This window comes from Aulostomus chinensis, chromosome 7 (genome assembly GCF_037954235.1).
Source record: "Aulostomus chinensis isolate RoL2024-O1b breed Wild chromosome 7, RoL_Achi_v1.0, whole genome shotgun sequence".
Classification (NCBI taxonomy): Eukaryota; Metazoa; Chordata; class Actinopteri; order Syngnathiformes; family Aulostomidae; genus Aulostomus; species Aulostomus chinensis.
The window spans coordinates 17,245,001-17,266,858 of NC_141326.1; the positions used below are offsets into that span (position 1 = coordinate 17,245,001).

General features: G+C 41.5%; 1 protein-coding gene across 2 annotated transcripts in view; it reads right to left on the reverse strand.

Annotated features, from left to right (window-relative positions):
* Nucleotides 1-21,858, reverse strand: part of LOC147258807 (voltage-dependent calcium channel subunit alpha-2/delta-1) — a 65,131-nt gene that overhangs the window by 38,020 nt on the left and 5,253 nt on the right. For both annotated transcript variants that reach the window (XM_086208852.1, XM_086208851.1), the window contains exons 2-6: nt 18,894-18,975; nt 18,498-18,614; nt 6,062-6,121; nt 5,484-5,519; nt 4,126-4,255 (exon numbers count right to left, since the gene is read on the reverse strand). In XM_086208852.1, the coding sequence (XP_086064978.1) occupies nt 4,126-4,255; nt 5,484-5,519; nt 6,062-6,121; nt 18,498-18,614; nt 18,894-18,975 (425 nt within the window). The remainder of the gene's footprint in view (nt 1-4,125; nt 4,256-5,483; nt 5,520-6,061; nt 6,122-18,497; nt 18,615-18,893; nt 18,976-21,858) is intronic.

Sequence of the window (21,858 nt, forward strand, 5' to 3'; positions counted from 1 at the left end):
TGTCGTGAAGAGATGGCGCGTCGTGTGCGCCTGTGCAGCAATGTCATCCGTGCCACTTTCCAACATGGCGACCAAGTACAAACAAACCAATTACATTTTATAACTAAGAATCTAATGAAGTGTGTTTCTCAGGATATTTGAAGCTAGAAAATAAGGAATGAAGTCAAGGAATTCAGAAAGAAAACAGTTTAACTCAGGGGTCCCCAAACTTTTTCCTGTGAGGGCCACATAACTTTTCCCTTCTCTGATGGGGGGCCAGGGTCAGTTTGTAACAGAAAAAGTGTGACGATCACAGGGGTGCCTTAATGTAAAAATGTATTGTTTTCCAGAAAGCCACACAACCAAATAACCCTCTCTGGGTTCTTCACAGAAAAAAGTCAGGAAATATATAATGACACTATCAGAAGCCAGATATGAGCACAGACTGCAGAAGGGTGGAATAGAATGTCACGTTCTATGCGTGTATTAAATAGTTACCTAACTGACTGTGTGTTCACACCAAACGTGAATTCGATCACTTGCCCGAGTAGCGACTATTTCCGGCAACGTTTCTTTCCGCCATTTTACCATGGATATTCAAAGAACTGTTGCGTTGTACCTGCTGTGGAAGGCCAAAATATGTCGGAAAACTAAACGCCGTCGTATCTGAGCTCACAACACCACCTAGAGGCGAGCACAAGTGACATTCACCAAGCTCCTCCAGGGGCTGCGTCTAAATAACTGCCGCTTCCTGCGGTATTTTCGGATGACGACAGGTCAGTTTCACGACCTGCTAACTAGGATCGGTGACAGAATTTCACGAATGGACACCAACATATTCAACCAGTTCTTGTGATTTTTACACGTAGTGTCATATAGCACCGGGTTCCCACACACAGCCACAATAAACTTGTCGTCCATCTTGTGACACAGTCAGCAGAGTGACGTCAGGACAACCTCAACAAGCTTAATACAAATTTTTCACCAAAGTTGAATTCGCGCGTCTGCATAGACTCTGTATGGAAACTGTGAAGGCGAAAGTGCGAATTGGTGTTTGGTGTGAACTCACAGTATAGTTAATAATGAAAGTAGTTCATAGCTAAGGAACATTTTATTGAAAAAAAGCCAAATTTTATGATCAAATACAAATACACATATGAAAAAAAATCAAAACGCGTCTCAGGTATTGTTCAGGGGGCCAGGCCAAATATGGAGCCGGGCCGTATGCGGGCCGTAGTTTGGGGCCCATTGGTTTAACTGTTTCACCACTGTTGCACTGGTGTCACTATCGGATGTACTATATGATGTGTCGGGGGGGGGGGGTTGGTACCAACATCCACCAAATGTGTCAGAAGTGGTGGGTGTCAGAGTTCTGTTCAGCTGAAAACTAACCTGACATGAACTGTAGTCACACACCATAGAACAAGATTTCTAACAGTCCTTTCATTTCTAAAAGCTGTTACCGGCAAACGTTAACAGAACTAAAACATTGCCCTTCGTGACAGAAACTAACCTTCTATTGCTGTATTATTATAGTGTTGGCAGGTCATTTTAGCAAATATTGTACTATAATTCAGTGTAAGAAGTCGTGGTAATCTCTGACCAGTTGATGTATTTCCATGAGACTGAGCTGCAAAGTAAACTGGCTCAAACTGGCTTTTCAGTCTCAAGAAGAAAGATTGGTTTCCACAAATTGAGTCCACCTCTAGTTTGGGGTCTTCACACACACACACACACACACACACACACACACACACACACACACACACACACACACACACACACACACACACACACATACACCTATAGTTGCTTTCATCTCATTCAGATCAGACATCAGCCCCTGGATGGGTCCCAGCAGCTCAGACAATCTATGCATACTCATTACATGCTAGCAAGAGGCAACAGCATCCTTGAGAACAGGCCAGTGTGAGGAGTCATGGCACCCAGCCCAGATAATGACCAGTGAGGTGGCTCCAGAAAGAAGAAGAAGAAGAAGAAGAAGAAGAAGAAGAAGGAGAGAGAGAGAGAGAGAGAGAGAGAGAGAGACCCACAAGTTCAAACACATTCTAATAAAGCAGGCTTGAACTTTTATGGATAAAAGGGCCTTACAAGAGAGCATGCCCATCCTCATCCATCATACATCCCCCCCTCCCGTGTCTGGGGTCAGCAGAAAGGTAAAGTGCGTAACCTTGGGGCCAGACGGTTACGCAGCAGGGTGAAGAGACCTGCTGAGGAAGTCACTCCATTCTGCTGTCCCTTCAAGTTATGGCAGAAACACCCTGTCATGAAGGTCCACACACACACTCACATCCTCACACACACACACGCAGATAAGACTAAAGGAACAGACGACAGCGACTGCCTGTGCGTTGGAGAAATAATTCCGCAAGTGAACTCTTCCTGAACCATGTGTCCCAGTGAAGCATCTCTCTGCAAGCCAATGCTACTTTTACTTTTTTTCCCCTCAGTATGAGTCACACTCGATAATTATTTCAGTCAAATGTTTAAAATATAGAAATAGAAGAAAATAAATCTGGACTAAATAATATAAAATGTAATGCAGGCTACATTAAGTTATTCAAGAGACCATCCTTAAGTCATTGACATTCAACTTGAGCTGAGCTAATGTCAGAGAGGCTCTCGGGAATCAAATTATTCTGAACTTCTCAAGGTAAATGTCAGCATATGATGATGAAATGATCAGGAAAAAAAGAAAGTCATTTCATAACAAACAGTGCAAATCCACTCTGTAACAGATGCTCATGTATGTTTTTAAAGTAAAGGGCACCTGAAGAGCGAGCAGGTTTTTTGTTTTGTTTTGTTTTTAAGATTTGTCCCTAAATTTTGACAAGGATTCTTCTTTGCTCCACCAAGTTCAGTAGTTTTATGAGTAATCCTGCTGAAAGACAAACCAACAAACATAACCTCCTTGGCGGAGCTAATAACTCTGTATCCCTTCAGCAGTCGCCCACACAAGCACACACAGGGCCAACAAGCCATTAAACATTTAATGGTCCAGATTCTTTTTTTATAACAGTACAGTGAAATGACCCCTACTCGGCTGTTAAATTACTAAATTGAACTGATTTATTTGATGTAAATGTTTTATAATGGCAAGCCTGCACTGTACGGAGGACATAATTTAGCTTCCTTATCTGAATTCCCATTTGTAAGCAGAATCTTCTTCATGTATTGAATTATTTAACACAAGGTGATATGAATATTCTTTTGCAGGAACATATGACGAGATCACGTGTGTTTGTGTCCTATCAAGCTTTTAATTTTTTAACAATTATTTGTTAGTTTTAAAAGCCTTAGAAGCCTTAGAACAGCGAGAATCAGAGCCGCGTACGTAAGATAAGTGGATGTATTGTCACACTGGTGTTGGAGGTCTGTTCAGACCGTGGATGCATCCATCTACTGCTCATTTACATCCCAAGGTCACACAGCTCGGTCAAGACAGCGCCCTACTAGGCTGTTATGACTTTTTAAAACCATCTCGTAACCACAGGCAAAATTTGCAAGAGGCACAATCATAATAAGTTGGTGTGTCAGCTGTATCCATGATTACAACATGTAAATCGGTGTGTGTGTGTGTGTGTGTGTGTGTGTGTGTGTGTGTGTGTGTGTGTGTGTGCGCGCGCGCGTGTGCGTGCGTGCGTGCGCGTACAAGTAAGGAGTAGGGTATTCCTCATGTTGCAGGGACATAAATCAGTTTACTAGGTCACATTGTGGGGACTCCCCTCCCTATTTGAAGACCAAGGGCAAGTCCCTGTGATGTAAATTATTACGATAAAAGACATGTGTGTGTGTGTGTGTGTGTGTGTGTGTGTGTGTGTGTGTGTGTGTGTGTGTGTGTGTGTGTGTGTGTGTGTGTGTGTGTGTGTGTGTGGAGGGGGCGACTAACACACTTCCATGGATACAAACCAGGGAAATTGTGTCACTTTTTGAGGTTAAAGTTAGGGTCATGCTCATAGTAGCAAAGCTGTCTCCAGGAAATTAATGCAAGTCTCCCCAAGAAAGGATCCTAGATGTGTGCCTGTGCGTGTACATGTGCCCGTGCCTGTGCGTGTACATGTGCCCGTGCCTGTGCGTGTGTGTGTGTGTGTGCGTGCGTGTGTGTGTGTGTGTGTGTATACTCACAGCCATCATAGATGTCAGTGGGGATGTGGACAGCCGTGTGACTGTGATCCGTCAAACGTTTAAATGACGGGTCCTCCTTAAAATCTGGTCGAATTCTGTATTTTCTTCCTTCCGTCTCATTCCCATCCAACTGATGAAGACAAATAAACAAGCAGATATTCGTGCTGACCACAGGTTTAAAGTGTTAAACCTGCACAAGCCTCTTGTCCATTCATGTAAAGGACAGTCCAATCATTAGGGGTGAGGATTGGCGAGGACCTCAGAACACGATACGTATCGCGATACTTGTGTCACTGTACGGCAGTATTACAACACCACGATATGTCCTGATATTGTCCAGGAACAGGTGTGGTCTCCGTCCAGGTGAGTTCACGAGTAGGTTGCGCCCCCTGAGTATGTAAAGGAAGCGAGACAAGGTTTGCAAATTGTTTTTCTTAGTCCAACATGAAGTTGTATTGTATTTACAATCCATCTAAAGCATGAATTACCATTTGAAAAAAAAAAGATTTTTCGATCTGATTTATCAATGACGAAGAGCTGGCGTATCAATATCATATCTGTCATACAAAAGTATCAAGATATATGGAGATATTTTCTGTATCGTTGAGAGTCCATGTCAGGTGTAACACTGTCATCCCTGGTTTTGTGTCACCTCTTAAGAAATGTAGTTCTCCTGACTGAATGCTTGATGATGTTTTCTTCTTCACTTCTAGTAGACAGACAGGCAGATTGTTTCTGGCCCTCGAGGTAATACACAACTCCTACTGTGCATTTGCCAATTTGCATCAGTGAGAGAAGTACAGACAGACAGATACACACATACACTAATACAAATATATACACACAAGTTGAAATATGGAGGAAAGAATGCAGAGTAGAGAAGCAATGGGGTAGTGTGTGGGTGTGTATGTGTGTGGGTGTGTGTAAGAGAGACAGACAGAGAGAGAGAGAGCGAGAGAAAGCAAGAGGGGGAGGAAGGGCATGTGTGAACAGTTGCTTCCTAATAAAGCAACAGTGTAGCCAGCTCATATATCTCATCTGTCAATTAGAGGAGAAACATGGCAGAAACCTCTTCACCTGAAAGAGGATGGGAGGAGGGATGAATAAGAGGAAGCAACACAAGAGAAGACAGAGAGAGAGAGAGAATCCTGGAGAAGAGGCAAACAAGAAAGGATAAGAGAAAAGGGCTGAGGTGATATGAACCAGGAAACAAGATATGAATGTGGTGGTCGGAGGAGGAAACATGAAGACGTTGAAGGGAGCAGTGAAATAAGGTGCTGTATTGAGCCTTGTGTGAACGTGGCGTTAGCTGGGCTTAAAGAGCAGAACAAATAGGTGGAAGGGCGAATCACACTCACGTTGTCCTTTGCATTGTAGTAGGCGATTTCATCATCCTGTAAACAAAGACATTAGCACAAAATCACTTAGCTGTTGGCTGTTGCAGAAAGAAGTATCATAATTATGCATGAGACACTTTACCAATTCTCCATGAATTAATTCAAAGCTAAGACACGCGCGCGTGCACACACACACACGCACGCACCCACACACACACACACACACACACACACACCTAAAAGTCTGCTGCAGTCATAATTATCTGCCACTGTGGTGGTCATCTGAAACCAGATGCATAATACATGATAATAATGCATAATACATGATTTACTAATGGAGGTGTAATTACTGTTAACAGCCCACGGATGCAAACAGATTTAACCTCTTCAAACAAAGAAATGTAGCAGCTTGTGAATGAAATCTTCACCATTCGTTTGTGACTTCCTGAGCTCAAACTTGTACAACACAAATTGGTGCAACTCTCACATATCTTCACACATCCAATTCTTGTCAGTGTGTGTGTGTGTGTGTGTGTGTGTGTGTGTGTGTGTGTGTGTGTGTGTTTGCTAACGTCTGTATTTTCCTGTCCCTCTGTTACCTCAAATTCATCTTTCCACTGATGCGCCATCTGGAAGTTCTCAGCAGCTGTAGCCAGTTTCTGGGGAGTGAAATATGACAGGGATTTACAAGGTATGTCTCCTTCACAGCATCAATCTAATTATAGAAAACCTGAGAAATACTGGGAGTGTGTTAAAAAGCCCGAGACAGAGAAAAAGACAGGGAAATGATTATGAGAGAGCAGAGAGCTTAAACCACAGGGCTATCAAGGTCTTACAGATTGTCCGCTAAAGACCACATAGTAATGTCAGAATGAGAAGGTTCTACTGTGAGGGAGCGCCACGACATGATTGTGTGTGTGTGTGTGTGTGTGTGTTTGAAGGGGGGTTAGTGAGAGGTCAGACAGCCGCATAAGAAATGGTAGGTCACTGAATAAAGTCAAGAGCAAATGGATTACCAACTGAGAAGCTGTCAATCATGTTGGATACGACAAAAAACAGGGGGGATATAAATGTAATTAACCCCAACATGCTTTTAACGTTCACACACACACAAACACTAAAAACCTATAAAGACAGCAATATGAGTGTACGAGCGCACCTTCCTGTGATAACCCAAAGAAGCTACAGAGACAGTGCAGAACACATAAAGGGCAAAGTAAAGAGCACAGTTAAAGGGTGTGAAGTAGAGGTGCAGAGTGATATAGATGGAAGAGTATTTCATACTTTATGGTATTGTGGTAACTGTATAAACGGTAATGTGAAAATAGTACCATAAAACATGATCTTTTTGGCCAGAAATCACATCAGCACAAACTGTTGAGAGTTGTGCAAACACAAGCGTTTATGAACACTTAATCCTGATCACCGTCACACCAAACCATGCTAATGAAACAGAGCGGCAAGGGGCACATTTAGTCCTGAACAACCCTACTAAAAACGAAAAAGCCTTTCCTTTGCGTCATGTAAAAAAATAATAAATCTGTGCTGATGAGATGCGTTTCGACAACTGCTGTAGTTTGCTTGCCAGGCCACTAGTTGGCAGTGTAACTTTTTAATGGCACACCATGGGAGAACAGCACTGGCCCGTGCATAAAGCCTTCTTCTACTGAGCTGAGAGTACAAACAAACAAGAGGACGATTTTCTGTGGATGTTATTTACATCTCCAGTCACAGCACTGTTGCAACAAATCTACGTTTTGCAGGAGAACAATTAATAAACTCATCACAAACATTGCTTGGTAGTCTGCCATTATAGTTACGTTATGCTGTTATTACGACGTGTGTGAGTGTGTGTGTTCATGACGTGTCTGCTGTCAGAATTCTCGGTCAGTAACCGACCGTCTTCACCTCTCCTGCTCTGGCTGTCTGCAGCAAAATATAAAGCCATAATCACACCAACGCAAACAAATGATCAGGGATTTATAAAACATCTCGTTGATCAAATTCAAAAACAACACACCTCATCACTGCATCGTGCTCTACATCATGTGTGTTTCCATGTACAACATCTTATGCTTGAGGTTGTTGAGAGTTTTCACCAGACACCTATGTTCTTTTGGTACAAGGTTGGTGCACTATGCACTGCTCTTACAATGTGTTCCCTCTGCTCTTTATGTTGTGAGAGCTGTGTATAGTGCACTAACATTATTTGCAGTAGAGGTACTCTACCTGCGATAAGACCAAGTCTAGAAACCAAGTCGGTACAGAACTCTTTGCTTCCCTCGTGTCACCAACTCAACCAGAGTTTTTCCATTTCTGTGAATTTGATCTAAGTTTAGGACCAGTTAATGATCTTAAATGTGTCATTTTGTAATAACACAGGCTCTGCACTGCGCTGTCAGTACCAAGGAGAGTTAGTTCATGATTGCCAGCAGTCATTTAAAAGCCAGGTCTCATATAATTGAAGGAGGTGTTGTGGACTCAAAGAATCACATTTTATTTTTTTTGCAATGCAGGACAGCGAGTTTTTATTTGAACTCAAGTACAACCATAGGTTACAATCGCCTGATATAAATCTGAGGTCCTGGTGACCTTTGAACTTGAATCACTTCATCACAGTTTGTCACCATTACACCATGGAACCCCCACCACACTCATGAACTCCAGACAGCAGGTGTCGTTCATAAAGTTGATCTATTCTCAGGATATTTTGCTTCAAGCTAATTCAGAGGGAAACAACTTCCGCAAATAAAAGGTTGTTCAAACTTGTGCAAATCACATTCATATTTTATATTCATGTGCATTTTAAAGACAGTGAAATATAATAATAAAAAGAGATGTACTTCATTCTTACAGTTAAAAAAAAATCCATCACCAAAAAACTGCACTTGAATGCTTGTGAGTTGTGTTAAGCCACACCCACTTTAGCTTCAAAATAAAGGAAATATGGAATAAGGCTAAAACCGAACAGCAGAATTCTCCTTAACTAGATGTATGTTTGATGCTGAAATAAAGTCATGAATCCTGCAGCACTCCTTAGACACCAAAAAATTTTGGAAAAATTATAATGAAGCACCAAAATAACAGTGTATAACAGCTAAGAACCAAGTTTTCTCGTCCAAAAAGGGGCTCGTACCAGCAACCGCTGCAAGCTAATGTGTTTGGTGATGCTTCTCATCGTCTGTTCTATTATGTATTCAGATGTTATAAAAACGCAATACGTGTGGAAAATCTACAATCGCCCTATTAATAATTCAAAGCAGTGACAATTACAAGCAAGAAATCATGATTCAGCAGCTTTCAAAGTCAAATCCTGTCGTTCGTCATATTTAATTACATATTGAAATTAAAAAGGTTGAAGACTGTATGTGTCAAATGGGAAACAGGAGTGCCAACACAATGTGCTATATTGTATGTACAGAATCACCACGATTGCAGAAACACACACGTCCAGGAGAACATAGAGTCTAGATATTGATTCTGGATTTCTCTGAGCACAATGTCGTATGTGATATATGATACATTAGTAGTAAACAATAGCTGCTCTGCATAAGATACATCATGCAAGATTTTTGTGGTGTCCAAATAAGAACCCTCTCTCACCTATATAAACATACACATGCACGCACACGCACACACACCCTGAGAGAATAGACAGACAGGGTTGTTAAAAATTCATGACAGGACTTTGACGAGGCTCTTCTCCCTTCTGGGGAGGAATGGGGGGAGGGTGACAACGGGGGTGTGTGTGAGGAAAGATACCTAATTACCCTCTGCTTTTTTTTTTTGGTATCCCTCCATAGATCTCTGTCAGATACACAAACACACACACACGCACACACACACACACACACACACACACACACACACACACACACACACACACGAACAAAACAACAAAAATGAAGTCCAGCCCCGAAATCAGGGCCTTGATTCTGTTTTTTTCTTGTATGATATTTGTACATCATGCACAGGGTTACAAAATTGTCTTCAATTGACAATAATAGTGTTTATGATAATTATTTCAGGGACAATTTATTGTCCAGCAAAAGCAGATTTTTTTCTCTGTTTTGCCTCAATGATATCTAATCTTCTTTCTGGAAAAAAAAAAATTGACAAATATAATTTTTCAAGATTTCTGTGACCTTGAATAGAATCCATTTTTTAATGGCATAAATGTTGAAGAGAAGCCAACCTGATCACCCAAAACATACACGTTTTAGTTAATGGGTGTCCATAGTGCGCACGTACACATGCGCACACACACACGTGCGCGCGCACACACACACAGTAACGTGCTTGATCGACCTGCTCATTAGTCTCTCTGTCTCTCTCTACTGGTTATTGTAGTGTAGATACCAAAGCTCGGCACCATAATGAGTCGTTCTGTCACTGGGTGACCACTGGAGACATGAGGAGAGCCATCGCTCTGCTGCAGCCTTTAATGGGGGACTAGAGATGCATTGATATGAGAAGCCTGGGATTTAAATCTATGGAGGAGAAGAAGATCTAGGAAAGCAAATTCATAGGAATCATGAAAAATGAAAGTAAATGTTGAATCGTGTCCAAGGGCAGCATTGCTGATACATGTTGGCTGGGCAGTATAATCCCAGCTGAACATAAAACAGCCCATAATGATGATCGCTAAAACTGCTGTGCTAGCACGTAGAGTATATAATAGAGAATTTCTCACATCTACCTGGGAGCTGATGTACAGTGTGAGATTATTTTGCTGCAGCAATTCTGAGCACAGAAACAACTGGGTGTTAGAGTCTACCTGCTGACCCCACAGTGAGATATTTCTGCCCTCCTCTCTCACAGTCTTAGTTGTCATTCTGCCAGGGCAGCCCGGCACCCCACCATGCATTTAGTGAGAGCGGCTTATAAGCAGAGGAAGATGAGAAAGGCTCTGCTAAACATCACAGATCCTCTTAGACTCTGTGTGTGTGTGTGTGTGTGTGTGTGTGTGTGTGTGTGTGTGTGTGTGTGTGTGTGTGTGTGTGTGTGTGTGTGTGAAAATGCTCCACACGTCTGAAATCAATGGGCCATTCAGAGCACAATACCTTCTCCCTCCAACAACAAAGTAATACTCACAAGAGTAGTAACGGTCTAAAAAGATCATTAACACCCACATTCACCCGATCCTCTTCCTTCCTCGGGCCTCACAATGTGTTAAGATTCATGAACATCGGGTTATCTATTCACAGCTGTTATGGGATGGAAACTAGGGCCAGTCAGGGGGAGGGGGGGGGGGGTGGTGGAGTGGAATTTGAAAAGAAATGAGAGAAAGACATATATTGTGAGCGGGATGGGTTAATGGAGATGACGAGTCCAAAGAGAGAAAGCAATCCTTCTACTCAGCATGATCCCGGCGTCTGCAGACCTCATTAAAACACCTGTGACGGTGATGATGGACCCACGGACAGTCAAATGTCAACAAATGTCAAACAGACATGTGAAACAAATACAGAGGAAATATAGGTAGATAGGAATGAGGGATAAGGAGGAGATAGGAGACAGACGGAGGGGTTAGACGGAGAGCATCGCATAAAATCAAGAGAGAAAGTTGAACGTAGACACAAGAGAGAAAGAAAAGAAGCTTCATATCAGAGATGCAGAAGTAAGAAGTGATAAAGAAAATGTGGCTAAAGGCCAGGAGGGGCCACAGGAGAGATACAGCAGAGAGAGAAGGAACAAGAAAGAGAGAGCTGGGATGAGTCAGGAGAGAAAGAGAGAGAGGGAGAATGAGACAGAGAGAAAAAGCAGGACATATCTCTGCAGCTTTGAGAACCCACGGGAGAACCGGGCTGCTCCACATGGCTTCTCTCACAGGCCAACCCCTCCGACAAGAACCGTAAAATCTACAGCTGCTGCCTATCTCAGTCTTTTTGGCAGGTTTGTGAGTGAATCTCAGAGCGTAGATCACCGTCCTGAGTTTCCAGTGTGTCAGATGTCACCAGAAAGCTGTTTCTCTCACGTAGAACATTAATACTATAATGAAGGTACCAGAGAAGAATTACTTTCGATGTCAGTTACAAGAAAAAAGGTAAAAAGAGTAGCAACCGCGTGTGTCTGTGTGTGTCTGTGAGTAAGTGACTGGGGAACTGTCAAACTGCTGTGAGACAGAAGCTATTATATTGTCAGATTGTCATTATTGTAATTATAACAAATTATCATAATTAAGTTGATAGAAGACATCATTTGTACATTTAATATTGAAAGAAAATTAATTGTGACAATTTTCTGTCTATTATTTTTTATGCAAAAATATCAAACATTTGCCGCTTCCAGAAGGGGCAGCATGGCTCAGAGGTAGAGAGGCCGTCTGGCAACTGAAGGGTCGCTGGTTCAATCCTCACTTCCCCCATTGACCATGTCAAAGTGTCCTTGAGCAAGATACTGAGCCCCTGATTGCGCCTGATGGCCCTGTAGCAGTCTGGTGACCTTCCAGTGTGAACCCCGCCTCTCACCCAAGCCCCCCCACCATGACCCTTAACCGATAAGTGGCACAGAAAAGGGATGGATGGGTGGGTGGATGGATGCTGCTTCCAGACTTGACTCTAAAGATTCACTGCTTTTTTGTTGTTTTTGCTGTTGTCATGTCATGACAGAAAATCAAATGTTTTCAGGTTTTTTTTTTCGACTGTTGCACAGACAGAGTAAGCATTCGGAGCACCTCTTACCGGGGGATTTTTCAAAATTTCTTAACATTTTCTTTCACAGACTAAAAGATTAATCGTGACAATGCTCATTAGTTTTAATTTATGTATGGAGAGCAGATCTATTTCCTGTCAAATGATGTGACTCAAAATAAAGACGAACTCAATCAAGCATGTTGCGATCCACCGAGATTTTTCTTCTGGGTGAATAGTAGAAACCTGTCCCTACCATGAGTCTAGTTAGAATTCCCCATCTGCCCTGCTCCGTCCTTCTCTGTCTCTCTCTGGCTTTCTGTCTATCACACACACAAATAAGAATGCGCACACACAAACACACACACACACACACACACACACCTCTTGTCTGCTTAATATGATCAGTGCAGAGCAGGAGATGGGAGGTTCAGTAACATCTGCTCTGGAGACTGAAATATCTCTGATCGTATCATAGCTTCTGCTCATTACTGCGTTACATTGGCACAAATACACAGACTCACATGCGTGCGCGCACACACACACACACATAAACACACACACATACATACAAAGAACACATAGTATCACATCTTGTGCTCATTATTGTAACATTGTGACAGCAGGCAACATATTAATAAAAATATGGAACAACAACTGGATACAAAGACAATTAACTTGTACAAGTGACACATAAACCGCATTCCTATAAATAAACTAGATAAATCAAGAAGCGTGAGGGTAGGCTGACAGTCAGGATTATGGATAACTGTGTCTGTAGGTACATGTATGTAAGTTATTGATGCGTGGATTGGGTTTATAATGACAGACTCCATGGTTAATCCAGAAATCAGGCCTGTCAGGTCATAGGAATGATCACTCTGATACCAGCAGAGGGATGAGGGTTAAGTGTGGTGAAATATGAGATCATTACTGGGGAAAATATCATTCAGGCTACATTCTTTATGGGAATAAGAGCAGCAGAGGCATGGTTGGCTGACAGCTTCCTGTTTGGTCACCTGGTACATCTGGTGTCACCCAGACTGCAGCCATGTATTTACTGTGACTATGGGGGGAGGGGGGTATTTTAATTTTCTTTATAAAAATGCAGCTTGAGACTGTAGAGATTCATACCCAGAGAACAGTCGCATGCGTTGGATCGTCCTGACAGCCCTCGAAGGCGATATTTTTATGATATGTATGTGTGGCTGAAATTTGATTGAAATCCACACACGACTGAGTGTAATATCCCAATCACATGAGGCTTGATGTTCGCTAAAGGCAAAATATGTAAAATACCATTTTAAATGAAGTATTATTGTGCTGCAGGGATATCATCTGCCTGCACATGGTATTCTACAGACTTAATAAAAAAAAGACTTAATACAGATTCACGAAAAAAGGGAAAGGCAACCCTTCTTCATTTCAAAATGTGAATAATAACACCAAACCCACAATTGCAGCATCAGTCAAAAATCATCACATTTTGATTCTTTTTTTTTTTCTTCCCCAAAATATTCAGCTCTGTACGCCAGTAACTGTGATGGAAAGGAAGCTTATATAGTGTTGAAACACAAACTTCAACATAATACTCCTAAAGACGCGCAAGGAAACATACAAACAGCACTTGGCCACCTGGGTCCTGGAGAGTTTTAGTGGTACTGGTTGAGGTATTACTCTAAGTAATGTTGTGGACTCACTCATTTGTCACTGCATAGAGCCCTTCAACCCAGGAGAGGAGAGGGAATTGCAGTACCACACACAAACATGAAACACACACACACACACACACACACACACACACACACACACACACACGTTCATGCAGACTGTTCCAGTAACAACTGCAGCGAACGTGGCTTCTACAGAAAAGGACAATAACATGGTATGTGGTTGTATTTGCATGTCTTAGTTTTATCAGTTGGCCCTTTGCCTGAACAGTTCTCCAGCATCAATTATTATTTTTTATTTTTTTTAATTACAGTATACACAGACAGCAAGACAAAAAAGGAATTGGGAGTTGATGGAGGAGGGAAACATGATTGAAATAATTGGATCCAGCCTCAGGCAACTAGCACATTTTTAATGTGGTCAACTACTTTTGATAAACGTTTTCAGTCCTCCACCCTCCCTCTCCTCGCTCTCCGTCAGTGGTAAAGGTAGTTGCTCCTGCTTTTTGAGGACAAGTAAACAAGTACACATTTTTTACATACTTGTAAACAGGGAAGGTCCATTGGGCCCTAAGCAAAATTTGATTTTGGGGCCCTTTATAGCTGCAAATAATAAGTGTTGCCTGTTGATTATTTCCACGCCTACTGTAAATGTTATAAACCAATTTCTTGTTACAAATATTTTGAATACAAATCATGAGTTAAAAGTAGGTGTGATCAATTTGTGTTGTGACTGAATTCTAATCCACAGAGAGAGTCTGATTAAAGAGTCGCCATGGAATTAGATAAATAGTTTTGTGAACTTGCACGGCAGAAAATCTCTCAATTAGTCTTTGTCAAAGTCAGCAGTTCCCCCTACACGAACACAAATTACACAACCCTTCTGAGGGAATTCTGCATCGTTGTGGCTGGGTTGTGTATCATCCCAATGTCAGACTGGCATAGCTTTACCCTCATGTTGGTTTTAATATAAAATGGTGGCAAACTCAGTAGTAAGAGTGGTCCAGTGTTGTCTGTATTCATATAAACCTGGAAGCAAATTAGTTTAAATGAGTTCAAGCTCAGTCTTACACAAAGACTAAAATGTTAGCTTAAATAGCATGACAAGTAAACTATTTCTTCTAGGTTATAACCACCTCGCCAACATATACACTGAAATAAATGGATTTATGATAAGAAGTGTATTTAGTGACTTTCTTCACTTTAGGAAACTTCCCTCAGATATGCAGCTAGCACAGGAAGCTAACATTAGCTAGCTTGTCAACTAGTTACTTGTCTTTTACAAAATCGCCTTGAAGACCAACACTGCGTTATCAAACCTAACTTTTTCTTGCTATTTTTTCCTTATCAACTGCTCCCTTCCTTTTTCTTTATTTGACCTGAGGGATATGTCAGTTTTGGGACATTTTACATTCATTTGAGCAGACTACTTTAACCTGCTCCTTTTTTATGTCAGTTTAAGTATGGAGTGCAACAGTGGGCTTGCACATTAACTTCATGGTAGTCGCCATCTAAGCTCAAAGACGCAAAACATAAAAAAATAATGATAATAATGTGTATGTCATATGCTTTAGGGGGTTCCCTGGTGGTCAAGCATCCTAAACAGGTGCAGGTGCTTGTAAATTAAGGGAAATGTGATGTGAATATACTTTTAGGGGCGGCATGGCTCCGATTTAGATGGGCTGTCTCGCAACTGAAGGGTCGCTGGTTCGATCCTCACTTCCCCAGGTGACCATGTCAAAGTGTCTTTGAGCAAGATGCTGAGGCCTTGTGACGGACTGGTGACCCGTCCAGGGTGAACCCCGCCTCTCACCCAGTGGCAGCTGGGATAGCCCCCCACGACCCTTAGCGGATAAGCGGTATAGAAAATGGATGGATGGATGGATGGATGGTTAGCTGCTGCATATTTCTACTTGCGAGTTTTGTCATTCTCTGAAGCTTCCCTACCCTCTTGGTGATGAACAGGAAGTGAAATTTTATTATGAAATGTTTTGGTTGACAATATACGAGTGGAGCAACACGATTGTTGCACCAATACCGAACCAAATCAACACATCAACAATATCTTCTTTTTTTAACTAATCTGTGAACCCAATTTGTGACTGTCTCTTTAAGCTTAATCAAAATTAACTTTAGGCAACTATAACAGTGTGTGTGTGTCTATCTGTCTGTCTGTCTGTCTGTCTGTCTGTGTGTGTGTAAGTGTGTCCTGTCGACATCAAACCCTAGTATATATATTGTAAAACCTTTGATGAAGCGATCTCTTCCAACAGTGTGCAGCCAAGTTCTAATTAATAATGCATGCTACACTCTGCCACACACTTATTTATGGAAGCATGACTAGACATACATAGACACACACTTGTTCCACACACCTGTGGCTAGGTAAACTGCTCGGCCTTTGAAAGGTCATCCATCATGTAGCGTTAAAGATTAGAGAGAGAGAGACAGAGAGAGAAAGAGACAGAGGCAAAGGGGAATGAAAGTTTGAAAGCAGCTCAAGTGCCTTGGGCGATGTGGATATATTGACATTGAGAGTCACTCCCAGCATTATATCAAACATACTGAATAAGCAAGGAACTCCCGAGTACCACAAAGATTTAATTACTCCGTTGTATCTGATTAACTTCAGAAGATGCAAGACAACAAGATGTTGTTTAGTGCAAAATATAATTAAATAGAAAAAAGTCACGGTACTGTCATTGTTCTTCTCACCTAAACACCTATCTTTGTCATTCTATGTGTCCATCAATCCATGCTGCCCTCATATGAATGCGTTTGCCATTTTTTTCCATTCATCTCTTCGCATCCACATATCTCCAGACAGAGAATCCAATAACTGTATGCCTGGAGGTCACACACACCAGAGGATGAGACTCAATTAAGAGTGAGAAATGATCGATGATGTCCAGGGGGTGGGGTGGACTGTCAACTTTGGGCTATTTGACCCCTCAAATACCCTTAACACACACACACACACACACACACACACACACACACACACACACACACACACACACACACACACACGTGAATGCACCTCACCCTAATAACCGCTTCGTTTTTCTGTCTCGTGGATAACGAGCTGAGTTCATTACTTTCTTGCTCCTTACGCATCTCGATTACCGGGGAAAAAATGATAAGAGCAGCAGTGTGTATGCTGAACTTACACGAGGCAGACTGTTGGCAGGAGAAGTGTTTATGAACATTCATAAATACTCTGTCTCCATTACTAATAAATAATCACAGCGCTGAAGCCTTATAAAGGCAGGCCTCTGAATGTGTTAGAAGGGTTCATATACCAGCATCTCTGACCCAGTTCTGGGTTGGGTTGGGCACAGAGAACCTCCCCAGGGTCAGAGCTTTCATGATCACGCTGAATCCCGTTGAAAGAGCTCAGTCCCTGTTTTTTACATTTTAATAGTGTACAAGGCTCGCCCTCTGTAGTCTGTGCACTGTATCTGTCGGTCACACAAATAAGTCTCATATCAAGCAACCACTGCAATATTGTGCTGTTACTGACCACAACTTTGCACAACAAGTTCAGGAAAAAACATTAAGATTTGTTAACCTTTTGGAATGGAACGACTATTCTGTTTCAAGCAGGTTATTGTAATCTCATCTGTTATGTCCCTGAATTTGAAGGCATTTGCATATTTGTACCCCCTTAAAAGAATGTATAACTCCTACAAGAAACTCAGTGAGCAGAGTACTGTGAAACCTCAGACAGCCTAATAATTAAATCAATTGGCAAAAGGTAATTTGAGTGTTAATATACTGCTTAAAGAGAATACACTGTTCACAATCCTCACCAGAGCCATCAGGGAGCTCAGAGGCTGGATGACTGTTAGCTTAGCGTAATGAATGGTAGTGGATGGGAAGTGTTAGCATACCCCATCGTAACTTCAGGACACACAACAAAGTGTTTGCTGGTTAGATTTACAAGGGCCATCATAAAAACAGTTGTGCCAGTTTATTTAGTTTTTTAGTTTTTCATACCGTGACCATAAATCTGTTTAGACAATCAGAGTTCTTCCTCTTTGACCTTTGACTCTTTCTATCAGGTCATCCTCGAGTAAAGTGAACAATTCTACCAAACCTAAAGAAATCTCCTCAAGGCTTTACTGAAATAAACAGACACTTTTATAATTGTTTTCATTCTTATTACATCTTTTTTTTTTTTGCAGGAAATGGAAAGCCTGTTACAAACAGTGACTGAGTATAATGAAATAATGAGAGATTGAATAATGTGTTATTGTTTACTTAATTAACAAATCCTGGAATCACAAATCACACTTTGCCTCAAGGGGCTTTTAATGACTTTGTTATACGTGTGTGTGTGTGTGTGTGTGTGTGTGTGTGTGTGTGTGTGTGTGTGTGTGCGTGTGTGTGTGTGTGTGTGTGTGCGTGCGCACGCCAGCTGTAATTTGAGCCCTGAAATTTGTCTTGCAGTTTCACTATATTTGCCTCCAATCAGCATTACTCAGTATTATACTTTCATTGAAATCCTTTTTTTCTTTAATAGAAGAGTCTAGGATAAAAATATTGCTGATATTCTACCAAATGACTTTATTCTTACCCCCCAGCCCCCCAATTACTGCAGGTGGCATTTTTTGCAGTGTAAGGAAACTCGATCAAACTCAAATCAGCCAGCAGGTGAATGAGACACATTCACCAGACACACACACGCGTGACTTTCTATACATATTCACATCTTCCCGAGTGTGTCTCACCTCCAGGGCAGCGGACCTCTTCCGCAGCAGCTGTTCAATGTTCCTGGCTGCTCTCGCCACCAGCTCCTCCGCGTCATTTTGCTCCACAGTGTACAGGTGTTGCTTTCTAAGAAAAATCTAGACAGATTGTGTACAAGCACACGTGATGATTTAAACCAGATGTCCGGATAGATATTTATTAATCATGAGTAGACTGAAAAACTGACAACACAGTGCAATATGAGAATTATGCGGTGAAATCATAGAAAAACAAAGCAACTTAAATTATTCTATATTTGTTTTGCAGGTGTGTGCATGTGTGTGCATTTGTGTGTCTGTGTGTGCGTGCGTGCGTGTGTGTGTGTGTGTGTGTGTGTGTGTGTGTGTGTGTGTGTGTGTGTGTGTGTGTGATTATACCTGTGTGAGAGTCTTCCCAGCTGTCGCTGTGTCTGCCAGGGTGACGAGTTCTTTCTGCATCTGATCAACCCATTCTTTAATCCTACGGGACAAAACAGTGCACACAACCAATCTTGTAACTCAGGTGTAGCCGCTTTAGAAGAGACATCACAGACATTTCCCAGTGAAATGAAACTGTCAATCAAGTCATCTTTTCTCTGTCATCTAACAAGAGCATCCAGTCACATGGTATCTAAACAAACAAAGTCCAGAGGGAATCGCAGCGATAGGTCACTACAAAATGTCACCCAATCAAACTGGAATCACCAGGAACAAATACACTGTCACCCACTCAAACACGTGTCACTGCGTGTCAGCCAATACCATTAGTTTCACACGTGATGTCGGCCAATCACATCGGACAGATACGCCAGGGTTGTGACGCCTGACAGTGATGTGAGTGGGCAGGCGTGAGATAAGAGGGGCGGGGGACGGCGTGCTTCTCTCTCCCTGTCAAACACATCAGGTCCTGGTGCTTCACCCATACAGGCCAGCATGATGGGATCAGCTCATTGTTTCTAATAACTAAAAGAGATTCTGACTTGATTGAATTTTATGATTGTATTTATTGTATCTGTGATAGAGACGCAATAATAATAATATTGTTACTGACAGATGTCAGTGTCGGCCCCATATCTGATATTAATGTCTCCTGCCTGGTTTTGCTACATGCTCTTCTTTGGTAATAATTTTTTTTGGAGATACAGAATGAACCCCCCCAGAATTTATCATATAAACAATAAAAGTGACTGTCGTATAAACTTGTGTCAATGATTCAAATTCACATCGCTAACTATGGTCGATCATCCAAAATGAATTGAAAACATAAGTATGTCGGTAAAAAAAAATCCAATGTCGTATATCAATTATTATTGGAGAATTGATTCATGTACATACACATGAAATGTTACATTGAATTGACAAGTCAACATTTCATTGCATTCAAATGAATTTTATTTTTACAGTAAAGTAAATCTTTTTTCACCATCCAATGATTTCGTTTCACCTCAGTCACACTGACCGCAGTCTTTCACCCGGTGGTCCTCAAACACTGCGGCACTCTTACTGAGACTTGTTTGAATAATCAGACTTATTTGCATGCACATTAATTCACACACGCTGAGAAATTGCTCGTATGAGAAGAACAGGTATGGGATGTGTTACCGAAGCTCTCATTGCTATGCATTCATATTGAGGCAAATCCAGCTGAGATTCTCCCCAGTGGCGAAGATGCATGTATTGTCTACACACACACACACACACACACACACACACACACACACTGGAATAATAGAAAGAAGATTTACACAGCCACGAAATATTCTCCTGTCATTGTAGGTGTGTAATGGGTGTCATGCAAGTTACAATATGTGTGCAAAACATCTACTCGGGCTTGGTGCAGCTGATGGAGGTGGAGGGATGGAAACACAGAGAGGTCCTGGAGATCAAGACACAAGAACAGAAATAGGAAATAGGCATCAGGGACAACAAGCCAACAGTGTATGAGAAATCTTCCGGCATGTCTGCTGAGGCAGGAGGATGAGACCCTTTACAAGAGAGGGAGAAGCAGAGGGAGCACCGGGGGAGGTTACAGGAGACGAGATGCTAGGTGGAAATAGCACAAGTGCTAGCCCTTATTTCCCAAAGCCAGATGGTTTAAGGGCTGTGGACAACACTGCAGCCTGAGGCATTGCAGAGCCTTACGGTGCAGGAGAAAGAAAAAACAAAAATTGAAATAGATATCTAGTGACTGTAGTGTTTGTTGCAGTGATTTAGAGGCTGTGGTGTTCTATTTCAGCTGCTCACTGATGCCAAGAGGCAAGCAGTGCCGGATGACCACGGCTGGAGAGAGCAGCGTGAGATTTTATTTTTCTTTCTTAAATAATCTGATAACAACATGTGAGATGAATTTGTCTTTCGATAAGTATTTGAGAAACACTTTAATCAAGACCAAAGTACCGGACTGCACGACTGATGATGACACTGGATGAAATCTAACAGCAGCAGTGTTACTTTATTCATCTTTATCCATCCATCCAGTTCTGAAGCTTATCTTAAAATTTCATTTAGAACCACAAACTACAACTACATGATGCAGCTAGAGGAAAACTTATATGAGCATAAATGATCTTAAGGTTGTAAATCCTAGTCAACGCAGGAATTTAAGTTTTCCAGCTCGGACCAGCATTTCCATCGCAACGCTCCATGGCAACATGAACATCTATTTCAGTGAAACTTTTCCAATACGGTTAGCAAAACGATTCATCCTTCTTTTTGTTGGTATCAGATATTTTAAAACCAATATTTACTAATGTCAATATTATCAATATCAACACAACTATTCGGCATTCACATTTTATACTGAAAAACATTTACTGAACACTGCATTTGGAAAACGAGCACTTTAATGTGGAAAAGCCTTAGATCCCACATTAACTACCAACTCTCCTCATCGGGCGATGAGCAAAGAGGAGGAGAGTTGATCTGCATCGGTGTCAGTATCTGTTGATCGTGACGACATGATGATAGAACCTTGAGTTTCTACTTTTACTATACTTTTACTTATTGGGATATTGAATAAAGTTTTGAAAGCAAAACATTCAGTCATTTCTATAGTAAATAGAATTACTTAAATATTCTGAATATATATTAGCATTATTCGAATGTGGAGTTGTTTCGGGAGGGGACGGACCTGGAATGATACAATCGCTGACACACTTACACTTTTTCTTTTAAACTGTATTCCGAATAAAAAGAATACCCTGCATTCTCTCATCCACAACTAGAACATATGAAAGGTAATGGACTTGTTTGTATATAACTAATACTGTATAATTATGAGCCAGAGACTTTGTGCCAAACCTTAATCACATTGTTTTCACTGTGAGCTTAGAAAACAAAAAAACAAAAGCATTTCAAACTAGCA